At 42.2% G+C, this 18,810-nt stretch overlaps 1 protein-coding gene across 1 annotated transcript in view; it reads right to left on the minus strand.

Annotated features, from left to right (window-relative positions):
• Nucleotides 1-243: 243 nt before the first annotated feature.
• Nucleotides 244-18,810, minus strand: part of GPATCH8 (G-patch domain containing 8) — a 90,085-nt gene continuing 71,518 nt past the window's right edge. Inside the window, exons 5-8 of the mRNA XM_032237833.1 lie at nucleotides 12,985-13,071; nucleotides 11,770-11,913; nucleotides 5,150-5,280; nucleotides 244-4,482 (exon numbers count right to left, since the gene is read on the minus strand). Of these exons, the coding sequence (XP_032093724.1) occupies nucleotides 666-4,482; nucleotides 5,150-5,280; nucleotides 11,770-11,913; nucleotides 12,985-13,071 (4,179 nt within the window). The 3' untranslated portion in view covers nucleotides 244-665. The remainder of the gene's footprint in view (nucleotides 4,483-5,149; nucleotides 5,281-11,769; nucleotides 11,914-12,984; nucleotides 13,072-18,810) is intronic.

Genomic DNA, 18,810 nt, shown 5'->3' on the forward strand with positions numbered 1-18,810 from the left:
ATATAAGTCATATTCTGGATGTTCCCAGGATTCCAGTACAACATATTGCTTCAAAGACTGTTAAAGGAATTATTTTCTGTTTCTATTTCCCCTTGGGGCAGTGGCACAGGGAGGATAGCAGGGCCAAGTTTGCTTGAGAAGAAAGCTTGCTGTTTGTAGTAATCAGCAGGTTGTTGAAAATGGTTCTTGGCTGGGTAGAGAGAGGAACAGAGGAATGGGTTGAATGTCGACTATCTCTTGACTCTTTTGCTTAAAGTTTTAAGCTTTAAAGTGAACTCAAATAAATAGCAAATAAAGAAGGCAAATAATTTAGATATTATTCACTCAGAATTTCAGGGTGGAGAGGAAATGATTTAAAAACACAAGTATCAGCAATTAAGAGGAGCATATTTGCTGAAGAACTTCACATTCATATAGATGTGAGTAAGTCACCTCTCTGGGTGCAGAGGACCCTGAAAATACTGACAAGCAAAACACCAGCAACATTTCCCCCCTTTCCATGGATATGTTACATTCACTTCCCCTTTCCACACCCAGTTCTCCCATTTCACTATTCTCAGATGGTGTCAGTTATAGCCTTCAGACAGTCTGTACAAAACACCAATGCACACAGAGATATATACTCCTATGTTCTCCCCAAGAGAGGCCACCTCTTTCTCACTTCTTCATGTGCCGTGACTAGGAGGATGCTGCAAATCCTGCCCTGAGAAAATGGGATGCAGAAGGGGATGGAGATGTAATGCTGTGGCAGCAGCGGTTGCTGGTCGGGGAGCTAAGAGAGTTGGGTAGAGGGCAGCATGAGGGACAGGATGAAAAGTGAAAGGACCCGGGTGGATGGCAGAAGCAGGGATGATATGGATAGGGTGGCTGGCCAGGAATGTAGCAGGGTGCCCTGGGATGATTGAATGAGTTAAGTGGGATAATGAGATAGGTGTCAAATGGGGCTGGGGAATGTGATGTACTTGAGCAAGAGGCTGGGGATGTGGGTGAGGGTGGATTCCTATGGCTGCAGCAGCTGCTGCTGCATGATGCTGCAGGATGGCATGCTGCACAGTTGTAATGGAGGTGGCTGCAGCTGCCGCAGGTTGTTGGATATGAATGGGCTGCAAGGCAGGGGCTGTGGCAGGAGCTAGGGCAGCTGAGGCTGGAAAGGTCTTGACCTGCTTGGCAAGAAACTGTTGCTGAATATGCTGCTGAGCTGCTTGCTGAAGCTTGCTATATTTCTCCATCTCTTCTGGTGTGAAAGTGATGGGCTGGCTCTCCAGAGGGGCCAAGGAAGAGTCTTCAGTGCCTTCAGGCTCCCCACTGATGCTGGGCTCCCCACTTTGCGCTACATAGCTAGGAAAATGCTCGACATCTGGAACTAAAGGTACCATCCTTCCTTCTATAGAGACAGATTGGTTTCCACTGTCAAGAGACTCTAAAGCTTCATTCTCACTGGGATCAGGGAGGAAGTTGTGTGGAACAACCAGGTCACCAGATCCATACTGCTCTGGGGGTACTGGAGCCTCAAGAGGAACAGGAACTAGCTTTGTGGCTACTTCTGGGTTCTGCTCAGCTGAAACATTGTCCTGTATTTCTGTCACCAAGGTTTCCTCCACTTGAGGCTGACTTGCTGAAACAATACCTCCACTCTCATGAGTTGTTTCATCCAGCTCTGATAGTTCCAATTCTTCTCCTCTTTCTAAACCAGATTCCTCACACTGCTTGGTGCTTGGTTTCCTAACTGCAGGAAGTTTCCCAATTAATGGAAGAACAGGCTTATTGCCTAACGAGGGAGGAAGCTTTGGGCCAAAGTAGCCCTGTGGTGGATCTTTCAGTTTAATTCCTACCTTGTGAGATCCTGTAATGGAATCATCATTGCTGGTAGATTTCTTCTCTACTTTTTTACACTGGATTTTTTCCAGAAGGAGTTTAGCTGTGGCAGAATTTTTCTCCTCAGAGTTACAGCTGTTCCCAAAGTTAGAGCTGCTGATATTTTGAGAGAGACTGGAGGCTCCTGCAGCTTCTTCTCCTCTGGTTTCGTCCTTTCTTGCAAACCCTTCACCTTGTCTGACTTTGAAATAATGAGGAGACTGTGAGCGATATATCTTCGATCGGATGAAATCACGCCGGCCAGATCTTCTTTCTCCAGGGCTTTCATGACTACGGGACCCCTTCCGTGTGAGAGATCTTTGTGAAAGGCTTCTTGTGCTCCGACTACGTTCTCGGCTATAACTTCTACTCCGTTTCCAACTATGTCCTGTTCGGCTCCTGCTCCGCCGTTTACTTCGACTGTGGCTACAGCTACTGCTGCGTGTCCTTCCTCGACTTCTTGTCCTTGACCTCCCTCTGGTATGAGTTCGACTTCTGCTCCTGCTCCGGGACCTGCTTCTGCTTAGGCTGTAGTCATCTTCTGAAGAGGAGTACTTGCGCCTCTTTGACCTGCGCTTGGAACTGGTATAATCTGAATCATCCTCTGTGTCATGGGAGTGCTTAGTACGACTTTGTGATCGGTCAGTGTAATCGCTATAGCTGTCTTCTGAGTAGCTATGGCGCCGACTGTACCGACTATTGTCAGAGGAAGCATAAGAAGTTGATGAATAGGATCTCTGAGATGATCTTCTTGAGGAGTGTCTATGTCCTGAGCGGGAGCAGCTTCGTGAACAGTCACTGCCAGAGTCATAATCATCACTATATTGTGATGCTGATTTCTGCCTGAAGTGCTTGTGGCAGGAGGAATCTCCATCACTCTCGTAGCCACCACTGCTCTGTTGAACTCGATGACTGGGGTAAACTGAAGTGGAGGTGGAAGGTCGCTTTTTGCTTGTAGATAAAGGCTGCTGCACGTCGCCCTTGGTTTTTTTGTTGCCATAATCTTGGGAAGAAGTACCACCATCCTCTTTCTTACTGCTTTCTTCAATAGAAAAAGACTTCCTCTGAGAGTCCTGTACACACCACTTTCTTTTTTTAGAATAGCCAGCATCCTCAGCCTTTTGCATCCGTTCAGCCTCAGTGGGAAAAGATGATTTGTTCTTTTTGTGCTTGTGCTTCTTCGGCTTCTTGGATTTATCTTCTGCCAACTCCCCTTCTCTGCTTTTCTCCTCTGCCTCACATTTGCGCCTGTGTTTACGTTTGGTGGATTTTTTGTGCTTCTTCTTCTTTTTGTGTTTGTGAGACTTCCCCATTTTGTCTTTACGACTAGTAAGATTGCCTCTGCTGCTGTCTTCCAGATTTTCACTTTTGCCAGTTCTTATAGGGCTGACTTCCTGCTTGCCACACATTACCAAGGTCTTGCTTTCCGACACTGCAGTTGAACTGCCAGCTACAATATCCTTCTCTTTGCTTTTGCTTGCATCACTATCTTCGGCAGCCTGCACTTTTTCCTTTGAAAGGTTTATCGTACCTTTCTGTTTTTCTGTTCCTTTCATTTTAGTGTCTTTATTACGAGACCGCTTAAAGTCAAAATATAAGGGATTGCAGCTATATGACACAGAGGGTTCTGCTCTGGTGAAGATCAGCAGTTCTGAAGGCCACTGGAGGGTGGTGCTCTCATCCTTACTCAGGACAGGGAAGAATGGCCCTGTTAAATGTTTAGGCCCTTCTGTGGTTTCTTTATTAGTTCCTGGAGCCTGGGGAATCTCTTTAATAACCTCTGAATCTAGAGAAGAATTATTTCCTTTAAGTTGTTTTTCTTCCTTCTTGCTTGTTTCCCCCAAAATGTCCTTATCTTCCATTTTGTTGGTTTGGTTGGCAGGACTCTGCTCCTTCTGAGGAATCACACATTCTGCTGCTGCCTCCTTCTCATCACTTTTTGCCACTTTGAGTTTGGGGGAATTGTTTTGTTTCCTTTCACGAGCTATTTTTTTGCTTGCAGCTTCTGCTTCTACTTGGTCTGTTGCCTTCATAAACAGCAAAAACTGAAAGTTGGGCTTTACTTTACAATGTGCAGGGGGAATATAGTGATAATATTCTGGTTCTACTGCCACAGGTCCGTCATCCCGTTTCATTTTTTTAAGCTTTGATAATGTAGCATCTTTCTCCTGTGACTGCTCATCTTCTTCTCCCTTGCTGTCAGAGCTGTTTGTTCCCTCAATTTCTCCAATTTTTACCAAAGTTCCAGAATCTGAATGGGTTCTTTCATCACTTTTAACTTCATCATCAGGAGAACTGGATTCATCCACATGGTCTTTGAATACTGAAGCAATTGAGTCTAGCTTTACAGGGGCCTTTTTGGCAAATGAGAAAGACACACCTGTCTTGTTAATTCCCAGACCAACAGCTTGTGGTATCTGGGCAGGAACTTGAGCAAGTCCAGGACTACTACTGATTTGTCCACTGCTGCAAGCTATACCCTTATCCATGGTCATGTTGATAGCTTGCCCCAAAGTTGGTGAGGAGGAGGAGCAACTACTAGGAAATGTTGAATCCACATCATCCTCTACTCCTTCTTCATCTACTGCCACAGTAGTGGTTCTAAACATCGGCCCACTTCCTGGAGCACTGGAAGACAGAGAAGGAGAAAAAGCAGACCAAAAAAGAGAATAGAATATATGATTATTAACATTTTCACCTTAGTGTTACATTTATGCATATGCAATCTTTTTTACCTTTTATATAATTGCTGTGCAAGCAATGAATATATTCAGTAACCATTGTTTTGAAATTTCTGGTTCCTTACAGAATTTGTTACTCTTACAAGCACTATGGAAATATTACTTTGTTCTAAAGCATACACTTTTAAGAAAGTGAATTAACATAAAAATTAAAATTAAATATATACAATACCAGCCTTCAAAATCAAGCAGCACTTCATTCTGTCTCTAGTCTGGTGTATGACTTGAATTTCGTATTTAATTACAAGTCTAACTTGTATGTTGAAACAAAACTGCCCCCCCCCCCCAAACCATGTCCAAATTCTGTCAGCTCAAACACCACATTGCAAAGAATACTGAGTACTAAGTAAAAAGCTGACCCTACACCTGCGGGAATACCCTAGGAAGAAGATGGAGGATTAAATAAAAAAACTGAAAGGGACTAGGAACCATGGAAGGCAGCTTGAGTATTTTTAAGGAACAAAATGGCCAAAAGCTCTATTTAAACACACATATCCCACCCCCCTACTCTAAATTTAAATATTCTGCATCCTTGTAAGTAGCTCATAATCCACCATTCAGGTTGCTTCCTCTGTTCAGCCAGCTCATGCAGACGGCGAAGGGCTTTCTCCTGCTTTCTCTCATCTTTCCGGGATCTTGAAGAAACATTCCGAGCAAATTCTCTTTGCTTCAGATCTTTTAATCTCTGTGCAAAATAGAAGAAAATGATAATATACTATGGAGAGAAAAACAAACAATTTTTAAAAATACATCAGACAAAACTATAAGTGAATATAATTTCAAATAACTTCAGGAGAAAAACAGATTATAAAGCAAAATTCATACTTTTGAAAAAACAATTGACCGATCACCCTAATTTTTAAACACTTTAATGATTTAGCCTTCACAACCTCCTTTTTATTGTCACATTATGATATATGTAAATGCATTACGTATCAGTGCAAGGAGGAAACAGCAAAAGCACGCACACAAAAAAAGTGTTTATGAACATAAAGATTCAGCATGCCTATATACTCGTTTCTATGCAGCCTGCTTCAGTATGTTACTCTAGATGGTTTGTCCATGATTCACAACATTCCCAGAAAATTTGGCCATGTTGGTCAAGGTAGGATGAAAATGGAGTCCAACTTAGATAGTAATCAAATCTCAGAAATTGGATTCATTATGCAAGAACAAAAGCAAGAAAGAACAAGATTCATTTGGAAGAGGCTGCTTTATTATGGTAAGCAGTAATTTTATATTCAAACTGTGTACAGTTGGGGAAAAAAGAGCTATTATTCTTATAATTAATAACAAACACATTTCTAAGGAATGTTATAAGAGACTTCTGGAAGGGTAATTTAGAGGTCACTTGAAAAGACAAAGCTGAGTAGATATGTATACAATTCTATAATTGTGCAATTATTTTCTTAGGAATTATTATTCCTAAAATATTTAGGAAATATATACAAAACTACATTTGTTTTGTAATAGGGCTCTTTCACTCTAAGAGCTACATGAAATATGTGGACATTTTTGTTTGAAAAACAATATATAAATCAAATAAATGCATAAAATTTAATTAGAAAAAGCTGCAGAACTCTCTTATCTTAATTCTGTAATGTGTAAATGTCCCAAGTGGATAGTTTACTTTGCTCATTTTAATCTAAGACATATATATTGATGTAGGAAACTCGAATTTCATGTAAAGGATCAAGGCAATACCCAAATGGGTCATGAGAATGCCTTTTGTGTAGTACTTAACAAATGGGGAATGAAGAGTACTGTGAGTTGTGCAAATCTGACAATAGCAATAGCACTCAGACTTATATACCACTTCACAGTGCTTTACTGCTCTCTCTAAGCGGTTTACAGAGTCATCATATTGCCTCCAACAATCTGGGTCCTCAATTTACTCACCTCGGAAGAATGGAAGGTTGCCTGGTGAGATTCAATCTGCCAAACTGCTGGCAGCCGGTGATCAACAGAAGTAGCCTGCAGTACTGCACTCTAACCACTTCACTACACGACTCTAACCGTAAAGTATATGGTTGTACTTTATACTGGATGTCATGAAATGTCTTTAAAGGAGCTTGTTTTATGTTTCAAGTGGTAAGCTTAGATTGTCTTTAGTTACTAAAATCCTTTTCTGTGCACTGTAGGGGACAGCTACTGTTACTAAGGCTGTGAGCATTCTTAATTCTAAACCCTCCATTTTGCACCGAAAAAACACAATTCCAGTCCAAGAAAAGCTCATTTCATCAATTGGTACTCATTCTGTCCAATGTTCTTCTAAAAGAAGAACATATATTAGTAAACATTGCCTCTTGACTCTCTGGATTACTATGGGATGCTGCTACAACTACTTTTATCCTCAACTGAAGGTCTCCATATATTGCATTTTACTCCCATCGATTTTCACGCTTAGATATAAGTAACCAAATGTGGCTGAAGATTCACATATAGTCACCCAACTAACTTCAGTTAAACTTGCCACCATGGATTTAACTGTGCAGAATAAGAAAAACCATCACTCTTTTTAGTTTCCTGCATGGAACAAAGAGTTTTATATACAATGGGCTTTCTCCACTAAGTAGGATATGTGCTGGGTGCCTGCAGAGAAAACAAACCCTGCAGGTTTTATCTATGCTTTAGTCTTCAACTATAAGAGTGTAAGAGTTGGACTAAATCAAATAGAACTCATGCCACTATTGCGACTTCTGTAGAAGCACACGTATAAGTATTTCTTTCAGTTTTAGTGTGAAAATATATAATGGGGACACTATCTTATCAGGACACTATCTTATCAGTGCTTCTCTGTTTTATGCATGACCTATCCTTTCCCTTCAAAAGAGAATAAGAACAGATAAAATAATAATGCTAGAAATGATAAAGATTCACTCAAAGACAGATGAGTTATCAGATTGATAGGCTGTCTTAGCCTTTGTTAGTATAATTGAATGCTTCTCACACAAGGAATGTTTTTAGTGGTAATTGCATTATGAGATCCACAACTAGAAAATTTTACCAGCAAATTTTATTGATGACACAATACAAATTTAAATTATGCACTCTACACTTATGTTTAGACTAACACGTGCCAAATGGATTTTTTAAAAATAACATTCCAGCTTTAGTCTGGTTGTTTCTTTGCACCTTGGCTTCTCTTCAACATAAGCGTGACATTTCTATAGTTTGCACTTTGTGTTTAACAAAGTCACCTATGAAATGCATAAAAACCCAATTAGTTTCTAAAAAACAAGGCTTGTCTTCAAATTATATTGTGGGGTTTTTTTGTTTTTTGTTTTGCTAGCTGCCAAGCTCCATCTGTTGGCCAAAAATTCAGGATACAAATAGAACAAATGAAGCTCCTTTTCTTTTAGGAAAGAAATTGAGGTAAACAGAAGTCAGAAAGCAGACCTCCAGAAGAAATCGACAAGCGTACATTTTTGTAAAAGGAAAAAAAGGAAAACAAAGCAAAGAAAAAAATAGTTGAAGAAAAACTAATGAATCCGTAACAGGTATAAATCTGTGAGAATTACTTTTAAACCTTTCTAGAGTTTTAGCCAAGGAGGCAGCATTGATCCTTCCACCAGAACAAAGCAATATTTTAATGCTGCTTTAGTTGCCAATCCATTTTTTTCAGCTACAAATCATGATAACAAAAAGGAGAGAAATTATTCCATAGACTGTGCCTACTTGATGAATATCTTCAGTGGGGTAACAAAATTTTGACATTTTAAAATAGGAATAGGCAGTTTTTCGAGACTGCTGGGACATCTGGAATTTTGATAACACATTGGATGCTTTCTCACAAAATAGCAATCATGAAAACATATGCATACCCCACAATAATTATAACAGCCAACCACAAAATATATATTTATGAATCAGAACGAAAACTGGAACTTTCAAGAAGCTAGTAAAAAGAGAATTAAAACTAGGAAACTAGTTTGGCAAAAGAAACCCCTACCAAACATTCCCTCTAAGTAAAAACATAATTTGCTTACTGAGAGCCAAGAAAAGGATAATAAAAAATACTTTTCCACTACCTTAAGAACATGATTCTTTGATCTTGACCTGCTGCAATACATTGTATTCTTGCCTGAAAACAACCTTGTTTGCTTGCAAGAATTGCAAGCTTGCAAAAGCGTTTACAAAAAACTCAAGACTGGCCCATAAGACCATATTTCAGCTACTAAGAAATATTTATATATCAAACAAGCAAAGTTCTACAACAGGAATCTTGCTTGTTTGATACAGGAAATAACTTTCTGTAAAAAAGTTATACTTCCTATATTATACTATAGGAAATAACTTACTGTAAGGCAGTGGTTTCAAACTTGGCAACTTTAAGACTTGTGGACTTCAACTCCCAGAGTTCTCCAGCCAGAAGAGCTAGCTGGAGAATTCTGGGAGTTGAAGTCCACAAGTCTTAAAGTTGCCAAGTTTGGGAACCACTGCTGTAAGAAAAAGAATCAGAGAGCTAGTTTGATGTAGTGATTAAGGTGCTAGCCTAGAGACTAGGAGACTATGAACTCCAGCCCATCCATAAGTAGGAAAGCCAAGTGGGTGACTTTGGGCCAGTCATTCTCTCTCTTTGCCAAACCCATTTCATAGGGTTGTTTTTGTGGGGAAAATTGGAGGAGGAAAGACTATTATATAGATTAGCTGCCTCAAATTATTTATGAGGAATAAAAGTTGGATAAAATCTAAAGTAAAAATCTAATACGCGCATACATGCATACACACATACATTACAAGCAGTGGATGAAAATGCTAAGCATAACCAGACACAGAAGATATTCTATGCTACTGGATCTCAGAAATGCTTCAATCCCTACCAGAAAAAAATTGCTGTAATCTTTCGAGGAAAATACTTATTGCAATGTGATACAGAATAATAGATCCCTGAAGGGTACATCCGTTGCAGCTGCTGACTCACTACTACAAAAATAAGTGTGCACTGACTCATTTACATTGGTTTAAAGTGGGGGCTCCCTGGGAAGTCCAAATGCTTCACAGCTTCAGAGTGCTGTGAGCAGAACAGCTGGTGAGGTCTAAGGACCATAGGGGGATCAGAAAGACTTAACAGAGTGCCTGTGAAGGATGGATGGATATTGTTTTTCTGTGATTGTTTAGTGTTACTAGATGCAGTGCTGTGAGGTTGGAAGATGTGGATGGATGTGCCTGGGACAGGAGAACTCATGGGCAAACTCTGGAGAGATACAATTAATCCTTGAATTACAAGCATTCATTTAGCAACTGTTGAAAGTTGCAGTGGCACTGAAAAAAGTGACCAATTCTCGCACTTACAACCACTAAAGCATCCCTAAGGTTTTGTGATCAGAATTTGGGTACTTGGCAATTGACATGTATTTATGATAGTTGCAGTGACCTAAAATCATTTGGTCCCCATTTGTGATCACCAGCCAGCTTCCTATAAGCAAACTCAATTGGGGTAGCTGGATTCGCTTAACAACATGATTCACTAAACAACTGTAGTGATTTGCTTAATAGTGGTGGCAAAAAGGTAATAAAAGTAGCTGCGACTCACAAGAGCCACTTTGCTTAGAAACCAAAATTCTGATCTCAACTGGGATTGTAAGATGAGGACTATATTAAGCGTTATTAGTACAGTAAAGGGCAGAGCTAGAGGATGGGCTACTACTCATGGATACTGGGAATGCTGTTTGATAATAATCCTGATCACTTGCTCTCAGTAGTCACTATTGGGATCAGATTGATGGGGTCTTGATATTCCTTGCTATCACTTCTGAATGCTAGGTCAGTGTGTAATAAATATGTCCTTGCCCATGATATCATTATGCAGGTAATTGCGATCTGGTGTGCATCTACATGAAACCTCTGGATGTAATCATCCATCAGTGTGAGGTTCAGTATCATTAGTATGCTGATGATATCCAACTATATACATTTCAATCCTGGGCTGATTAGGTGAAACTACTGATGTAATGCCCCACTGTCTGGAGGTTGTCTAGGTTCAGATGGGGAGGAAAAAATGTTAGTTCGGTCCTGAAAAGACTGAGCGGTTGTAGTTGTTTAGCCCCATGGAAAAGGAATATTTCCATAACTGATACCATGTTCCAGAGTTGAGAAAAGGATGGGAGGTTTTCTATTGCATCCTAGAAGAATGGGTCTTCCAGGAGGCCAGCCTTTAAAAGGATCTCTTTCTCTGATAGACAGGTTTGCAATGGAAAATAAGCTGTCAATCAATAAGATCGATGAGGCATGTAAAATCAATGTCAACATCATAAACAGTGCAACCAGTGCAGTTTCTTCAGAACACTTTATATTGTTAAATTTTGCTGGCAGCAACTGTAACTTTTGGATACTTTTTATGGGTAACCCCAGTGCACATATCAAGATCGGACTAAAGCAGAGATGGCTAATATTTTTCTAGAGGTGTGCCAAAATTGTGTGTGTGGCGCTATCGTGCACGCACGCATGCCCACCCACCTGCACATGGCTGCAGGAACCCTCCCCCAGGCTCTGCAGGCTTTCCTGAAGCTCGGGGAGGGTGAAAAATGACCCAACCAGAGGTTCAGGCCTGTTTTTTGCCCTCCCCAGGCAAAAAAGGAGGGAGGGAGAAAACAGCATTCCCCCGGCCCTCCAGAAGGCTAAAAATCAGCTGGCAAGTGCACACATGCACACCAGAGCTGAAGGCTGCCGTGCCGGCAAATATGGCTCTGTGTGTTTTCTATGGCATGTGTGCCATAGGTTCGCCATCACGGGACTAAAGCATAAACTACCTCACCAATTCTAACCTGCTCAGAAACTATCCCTACAACATATTCCTAAACATCAGGCTGCAAGTAATCAGCATTTGAGGTTCTAGCACCCTATTCTCTGTGGGTAACTGAGAAAAACATCCAAAAACAAAAGTCAGGAATCTAATTTCAATTTTCTAGTCAACAAAAGAACTGACTTTTAAAGAAAAAACAAAAAAAGATGCTGCTTTGACTTACTGAGCTAAGATAAAACTGTCACTCTTGATGTTTTGATTAAGATACAAAAGGGATCTTATAAAATCAAGAAACATCAAGATGAAATTGCTAGAAGTGGGAGTGTTAAAGGAAGAAGACAAACATTAAGCAGATTGAAGAAAGTTATCACAGTGTCAGAAAGTGACATTTACACAGCACAAACAATGTAAAAAAAATCTGCTTTTTACCTGTTTGTGAGCATGGTCGTAGGAATTTATGTGGTTGTCAAATTCCTGATGTTTCTGATACTGCTTATCACATAGCTCACAGTAAAAATTGGCTCGAAGGTCTTCAAGTGCCTTGGCAATTGCCTTTTCTTTGTCCACGTAATCCTGCAATAGCAAAAGGAATAAGCCTTAAATCCTCAGAAGAAACTAGCATCCAACAAAAATGTTTATGGAAGGCTTTCATTACACCATTTAGCCTCCTGGTACAGGGCCTCAGCTCAGCAGTCATTTTTGTACCTCTTGAATAATTTTTACCATGTTTTCAAAGTTCAGTAGTGCAATTGTTTCAAGAAAGAATTTATTAAAAAGGTGTTTTGTAGGTCTTAAGAAGTATGGATTGACCTCTCACTTTATTTCATTAACCTCACCCACTAAAGATTACTACTTACACAAAAATATTAAATATAATTCCCAGTTACCAGTCTACTTAACTCACTGCTGAGATAACAAACATTAAACACTTAAAATTATTTGATACTAATTCACAGTACTTACAACCTATAATAGGTCATCAACAAAGTAAGCATTTTGGAGAGAGGAAAATACAGTAGATTTTTATTAGCAGCGAGACTTGTTCAGATGAGGATGGAAAAGAAAGTGACTAGATAAGATGCTTTTTAGAAGATTCAAGGGAATGTCACTTGAGGTTCGCTAGAGTACAAAAAATGTCCCAAAAGAAGATGTATACAAATAAAAGTAATTTGATTTCAATGTAATGTGATTTCTTACTTTCGCTTTTGTTTCCTACATAAAACAACATAAAACTACATAAAAGAACATTATTTTTTTTAAGAAACCATATTGTCAAAATCTGGCATCAGACTACCAAAGGTACAATTTTCAAACTAATTAGGAAGGAAAACATCAATGACAAAATGTGTAAATGATTTCTATTAAACCTTAACACACCAAAAAATGAAAAACTATGGCAACTCCCTTCAAGAAATTATATTCATCCTTTTGATAATGTCACAAAGTTATCAACCATCCCAGGTTGCAAATTTGCCTATTTCTACATCTTGTCATATCACAGAATCTTTCTTAAGCTAACCTAACTTATAAAATCTGTATCTTACAGATATTAAATGATTCTACACTGAGATGCTTTAGATAAGGATAGACCACCATGCAATGAAAAATTCTCCATGATTCTTTAATTAGTTCAGCAGAAAATACCTTGTATTTTTGCCTGAGTTCTTCAGTATCTTCCTTCTCCACTTCCAAGACCCGCCTCCTTTCCGTGGCATCTTCAGCATAATCAAGCTGTCAAAGCAGAGACAAATCAAGTAGTCATACGCATTGGGCATTAAAACTCAGTGAGCAGGAAATATTAAATAATAATAATAATAATAATAATAATAATAATAATAATAATAATAATAATAATTTGCAGACTTTGCAAAGAAGCTGCAATAAAAAAGAATTTGCAATACCAGGTGATAGCAGGGTCGCCGAGAAGGAACATGAAAAAATCGCAAGATACCAGGACTTAAAAATCGAAATTCAACGACTATGGCACAAACCAGCAGTGGTAATTCCAGTGGTAATTGGCACACTGGGTGCTATTCCAAAAGCACTGGAATTACATTTAAAACAGTTAAAAATTGACAAAATCACCATCAGTCAAATGCAAAAAGCCGCACTGCTTGGATCTGCACGCATATTACGAAAATACGTTACGACGTCCTAGGCCCCTGGGTGGGGCCCGACTAGTAACCAATGCCAAATCCGGCGAAACAACTGGCCGCTGTGATACAATTGTACAACAACAACAACAATAATAATAATAATTTGCAGACTTTGCAAAGAAGCTGATGAAACTGTTGATCACATACTCAGCTGCTGTAAAAAAATTGCGCAGACTGATTATAAATTGCGGCACAATTCAGTAGCACAAATGATCCATTGGAATTTGTGCAAAAATTATAATATTAAAACAGCAACAAACTGGTGGGAACATCAGCCTGAAAAAGTCACCGAAAATCAGATGGTCAAGATCTTGTGGGATTTCCGTATACAAACCGACAAAATACTGGCGCATAATGCACCAGACATCACACTGGTTGAGAAAAATAAGGTCACAATCATAGACATCGCAATACCAGGTGGTAGCAGGGTCGCTGAGAAGGAACATGAAAAAATCGCAAGATACCAGGACTTAAAAATTGAAATTCAACGACTATGGCACAAACCAGCAGTGGTAATTCCAGTGGTAATTGGCACACTGGGTGCTATTCCAAAAGCACTGGAATTACATTTAAAACAGTTAAAAATTGACAAAATCACCATCAGTCAAATGCAAAAAGCCGCACTGCTTGGATCTGCACGCATATTACGAAAATACGTTACGACGTCCTAGGCCCCTGGGTGGGGCCCGACTAGTAACTAATGCCAAATCCGGCGAAACAACTGGCCGCTGTGATACAATTGATAATAATAATAAATCTTATTATCTCAAAGAATCAACTTCATCTGCAAGATAAATAAAAATGTACAATGTACTAAACTACTCATGCTAAAAATCTCTAGAGGAGACATTTTATTTTAAGAAAATCTGATCTATTTTGGAGCTCAAAAAGAGGACCAACCTTTTTTGCAGTAGAAATCTACTCTTGTCCTCCAAAGAAAATTTTTGCATACCCATTCACTGACAATTAAAAATATACTCTCATTTTTCTTTCCTATGACTACATGAAAATGACCATTGGCTTACCTGAAGGTCGTTCTCGGTGCATTGCAGGAGTGTCCAAGCTAGGGTTAAATTCTGTCCTACTGCCCAAGGACTGGATTGAAAACCGTTGGCCACGCCCTCTGGCTTCTTCCATCCTCAGTTTTTCAATGAAGGTATGGTCCATCTGAGATGGATGTCCGTCTGGCAAAGTATCCTCACAAGGAAAAGCAGGACATCCTGGAAATAATACCCGCATGTCGAGGGTATGCCAAAGGCGTTCTCCTGCAGTGCACTCCTGTAGGAGTGGACACTCCTGCAGTGCACCGAGAATGACACTTCAGGTAAGTCAATGGTCATTCTCTGGTGCCCTGCTTGGAGTGTCCAAGCAAGGGACATGCCCAAGCAAAATGTCACTAGGGTGGGTGCCTCCAATGAGGTACATAATCCACATCAAGGGTCAAGCAGAAACCACGCTCTGTAAGACACGTCTTCCGAAGGCAGAATCTGCAGAGGCATATTTGTCTAGCTTGTAGTGCAGCTTTGCAGATCTCCTCAATCGAGGCCTGGGTAGCCCAGGCTGCGGTAGTTGCTGTGCTTCAGGTTGAGTGCGCTGTCAGTCTGGGAGATTGACAGCGCACTGGAAGATGAAATCTTTTGGCCCATGGCCGCTGGTTGAAATGATACAAATAAAGCCTCTGAGCGTCGGAAGGAGGATGTATGCTTAATGTAGCGCTTCAATGCTCTCCGCACATTGAGGGTATGCCAACGGCGTTCTCTAGGGTGCGAGGGCCTCAGGCAAAAGATTGGGAGAACGAGCTCCTGGGTCCTGTGAAAGTAGGAATTGATCTTCAGGATAAACGACGGGTCCAGACGGAAAATGACCCTGTCCCTATGGATGAGACACAAATCCTCCTTAACTGATAGGCTGCCAGTTCAGACACCCTCCTCGCCGAAGTAATGGTGACGAGGAAGGCCGTCTTGAAGGAAAGGTGCCTGATGGAAGAAGAGCGGAGAAGTTCAAAGGGTGGTTCTGATAGAGCCCTGAGAACAACAGCGAGGTCCCAGGGTGGGTATCAATGGATCACCTGCAGCTGCAGGTTCGATGCACTACACTGGGGTGACGGCTGAGCAGTTGGGAAGAGTCTACAGATATCACAGTGGCCAATGCAGTGACTTGGCGTCGTAAAGTATTTGGAGCTAGTCCTTTATCGAATCCCTCTTGGAGGAAGTCCAGTATTTGAGGGAGAGACGCGGAAAGTGGCTCCAGGTGATGTGAGCCACACCAGGTGGAGAAGGCAGACCACGTGAACCATAGATTCTGGTGGTGGAAGGACGCCGGGCCGCCTGGATGGTATGAATGACCTGCCTCAAGAAGTTGGCTTGAGCTAGGCGATCCACCTCAAGTGCCAGGTACTCACATTAAGCCACTGTGGCTCTGGGTGTTGTAGGACCAACTGGCTGAGGGAGACCAATTCCTGGGGAATTCTCCATGGCTGGCTAACCAAGAGGTTGGTGAGGTCAACAAACCAAGTTCTTCGTGGCCAGTAAGGGGCCACCAGCAGCACTTGTGTTTGTTCCAGCAGAATCTTCCTGATGACTCAAGGAAGTAGAGGCAAGGGCGGGAAGGCATAAAGCAGGCCCTTGGGCCAAGGGCAGTTGAGTGCATTTACCCTTTCTGCCTGAGGTGAACTGTTCCAGGTGTAAAAGCAGAGAAGTTGGGCGTTCTCCGGGGTGGTGAAAAAGTTGACTAGAGAAGTGCCGAACCTGAGACAGAGTTGACGGAACAGGTTCGGATGCAGGCGCCACTCCGACTGATCCAGAGTGGCCCTACTTAACCAATCCACCTGATCGCTGTTTATCCCCGATATGTGTTCTGCTCTTATGGAACTTACTGACGGTCTGCCCACCATCCAAGCACATATGCCTCCGCCATCAATGCGCTGGATCTGGTGCTGCCTTGGCGATTTATGTGCACTTTTGCCGCCACATTGTCCATCTGGATGAGCACAAGGTGCCCTTGCAGGTCTGATTGGAACCTATGCAGACCGCCCTCAACTCCAGCCAGTTGATGTTGTAGGCAAGCTCGCTGGCAGACCACCTGCTCTGCACTATCTTGCTGTGGAAGTGAGCTCCCCATCTGAAGAGGCTGGCATCCGACGTGACTACCACGTGCTTGGGTTCTCGGAACAATGAGCCCTTCATCATTGCTGGTGTTTGCCACCAGCTGAGAGAGCGAAGTACTTTCGGCGATGGGCGAATGCGGGCCCTGGAGTTGCTGGCATTGCCTCTTTGCGATGGAAGGAGGAACCATTGCAACTCTCTTGCATGCAGCCTTGCCCAGGAACAATTGCCAGACAGAAAATCATCTTGCCCAGCAATTGCAACAGCAGGACCATGGGAACGATGGGAGACTGTTGAACCTGCTGTACCAGCTCTTGCGAGGCTGCGAGTCCAATCTGGAGACAGGGACACAAGACATGACGAAGTGTCGATCATCGCTCCCAAGTGTAACACTCTCGTGGAGGGAGATCACTCTTCTTGTAGTTGATGGAAAAACGTGGTCCTGCAGGGAGTCCATGGTAATTTTCAGGTCCCACAGTGCTTTCGTGTGGGATGATGACTGGATCAAAATGTCGTACAGATAACATGGCAGATGAATGGGGCGCTTTCGGAGGTCTGCTGTCACTGCGGCCAGTATCTTTGTGAAGACCCTTGAGGCTGATGACAGGCCGAAGGGGAGGGCCCGATACTGGTAATGCCAATAAAATACCGATACTGGTAATGCGCAATAAAACCGCAGGAATCCTCTGTGGGCCAGTCCTATCAGAATGTGGAGGTAGGCCTCCTGTAAGTCTATGGAAGTCATCAGATCCCCCGGTCGAAGGCTGCCCAGATTGACTGGAGGGACTGCATCTTGAATTTCTTATAGGCAAGATCATAGTTGACCTTCTACAAGTCCAAGATGGCCCTCCACCCTCCTGAGCTTTTTGGGACTAGGAAGAGGATGGAGTAGTACCACCCCCTCTCCTGCCCCAGGGGAACCGGTTCTATGGCCCTTATTTCTGTCAGATGAGAAGTCTCTGTCTCCATGAGCCCCCTCTTGGTGGCACACCTGGGGGTGAGACAACAGATGAAATGACGGGGGGGGGGAGTGAACTCTAAGATGAGGCCGAGCCTCACTGTTTACAGTACCCACGCATCTGGCATGTTGTTTCCCAATGTTCTGCAAACAGTTGAAGCCGACCTCCTATAAGAGTGTGTGATTGGTGGTCATTTGTTGTGGCGGAACAGTTTGTTAGCTGATTCGCCTCAAAATGAGCATCTAGAGAAGGACTGATGACAGGTCCTGTCCCTAAAAGGTTGCCTGTCCTGATTTTTTTCAGAGCCTGGGCATAAGGGCGTTGGAAGGAGGCAGAAGTGGAGGAGGAATTAGGTTGCGAGTCAACAGCTCCAAAGGACTGCTTCCGAAAGGAAGAATTTCTACAGTCCGGTTTATGCGAGACAGAAGGCATAACCTTCCGCTTGTCCTTATTCTCAATAAGGACAGAGTCTAAGGCATCCCCAAACAACTTGCCACTCTTGAAGGGAGCAGATGCAAGCTTCCATTTAGACTGCATGTCCGCGTCCCAATGGCAGAGCCATAAGAGCTGGTGGGAGGGGATATTAACAGCCATGGCTCTGGAAGCAAACTTTGATGTGTTAAGGGAGGCATCTGTGGTGTATTCAGCTTAATTTGTTAACATCCTGGCAGAGCCTGGTATCTCCCTGGGGAATACAGGTTAGCAGTTGATGCAACCAGGCAATGGAAGCCCTGCTAAAGAAAGAGGCCGAGGTGGAAGCCCTAATGGCCCATGCTGCAGCCTTGTGTGTCTTATAACAGGCCCTTTCCATTCTCTTATCTTCCGCCTTGAGCCCTTCCAAGAGATCTGGGGGAAGAATGGAATTAGAAGTCAGGGCTGTCATCGGAGCATTGACCTCCGGCAATTTGGGAAAATCTTCCATGCCAGACTCTCAGGACTTGGATGGTCTCATCAAACAACCCCCCACTGGGGTCAGCAGGGTCTGTAGACTCCTGAGTAATGATGGGGGTCGCCTCCTGGTGAGTAATAACTTTTGCCTTGTATAATATAGATTTAAATAAAGAAGGCTTGCACAGGCCGGTCAAGGCATGCTTATCAGTTACCAACCCCTCAGACAGATCTGGTTCAGCCAGATTCTCCCCCTCAGAGACTGATTCAGCACTAACCACGGAGGGTGAGGGTGAGGAAAGTCTGGGAGTCTTAGACTTGCTCTTGTGACCCTGGCCCGACTTTTCAGCATATTCCTTAAGG

This window comes from Thamnophis elegans, chromosome Z (genome assembly GCF_009769535.1).
Source record: "Thamnophis elegans isolate rThaEle1 chromosome Z, rThaEle1.pri, whole genome shotgun sequence".
In the NCBI taxonomy this organism is placed as follows: Eukaryota; Metazoa; Chordata; class Lepidosauria; order Squamata; family Colubridae; genus Thamnophis; species Thamnophis elegans.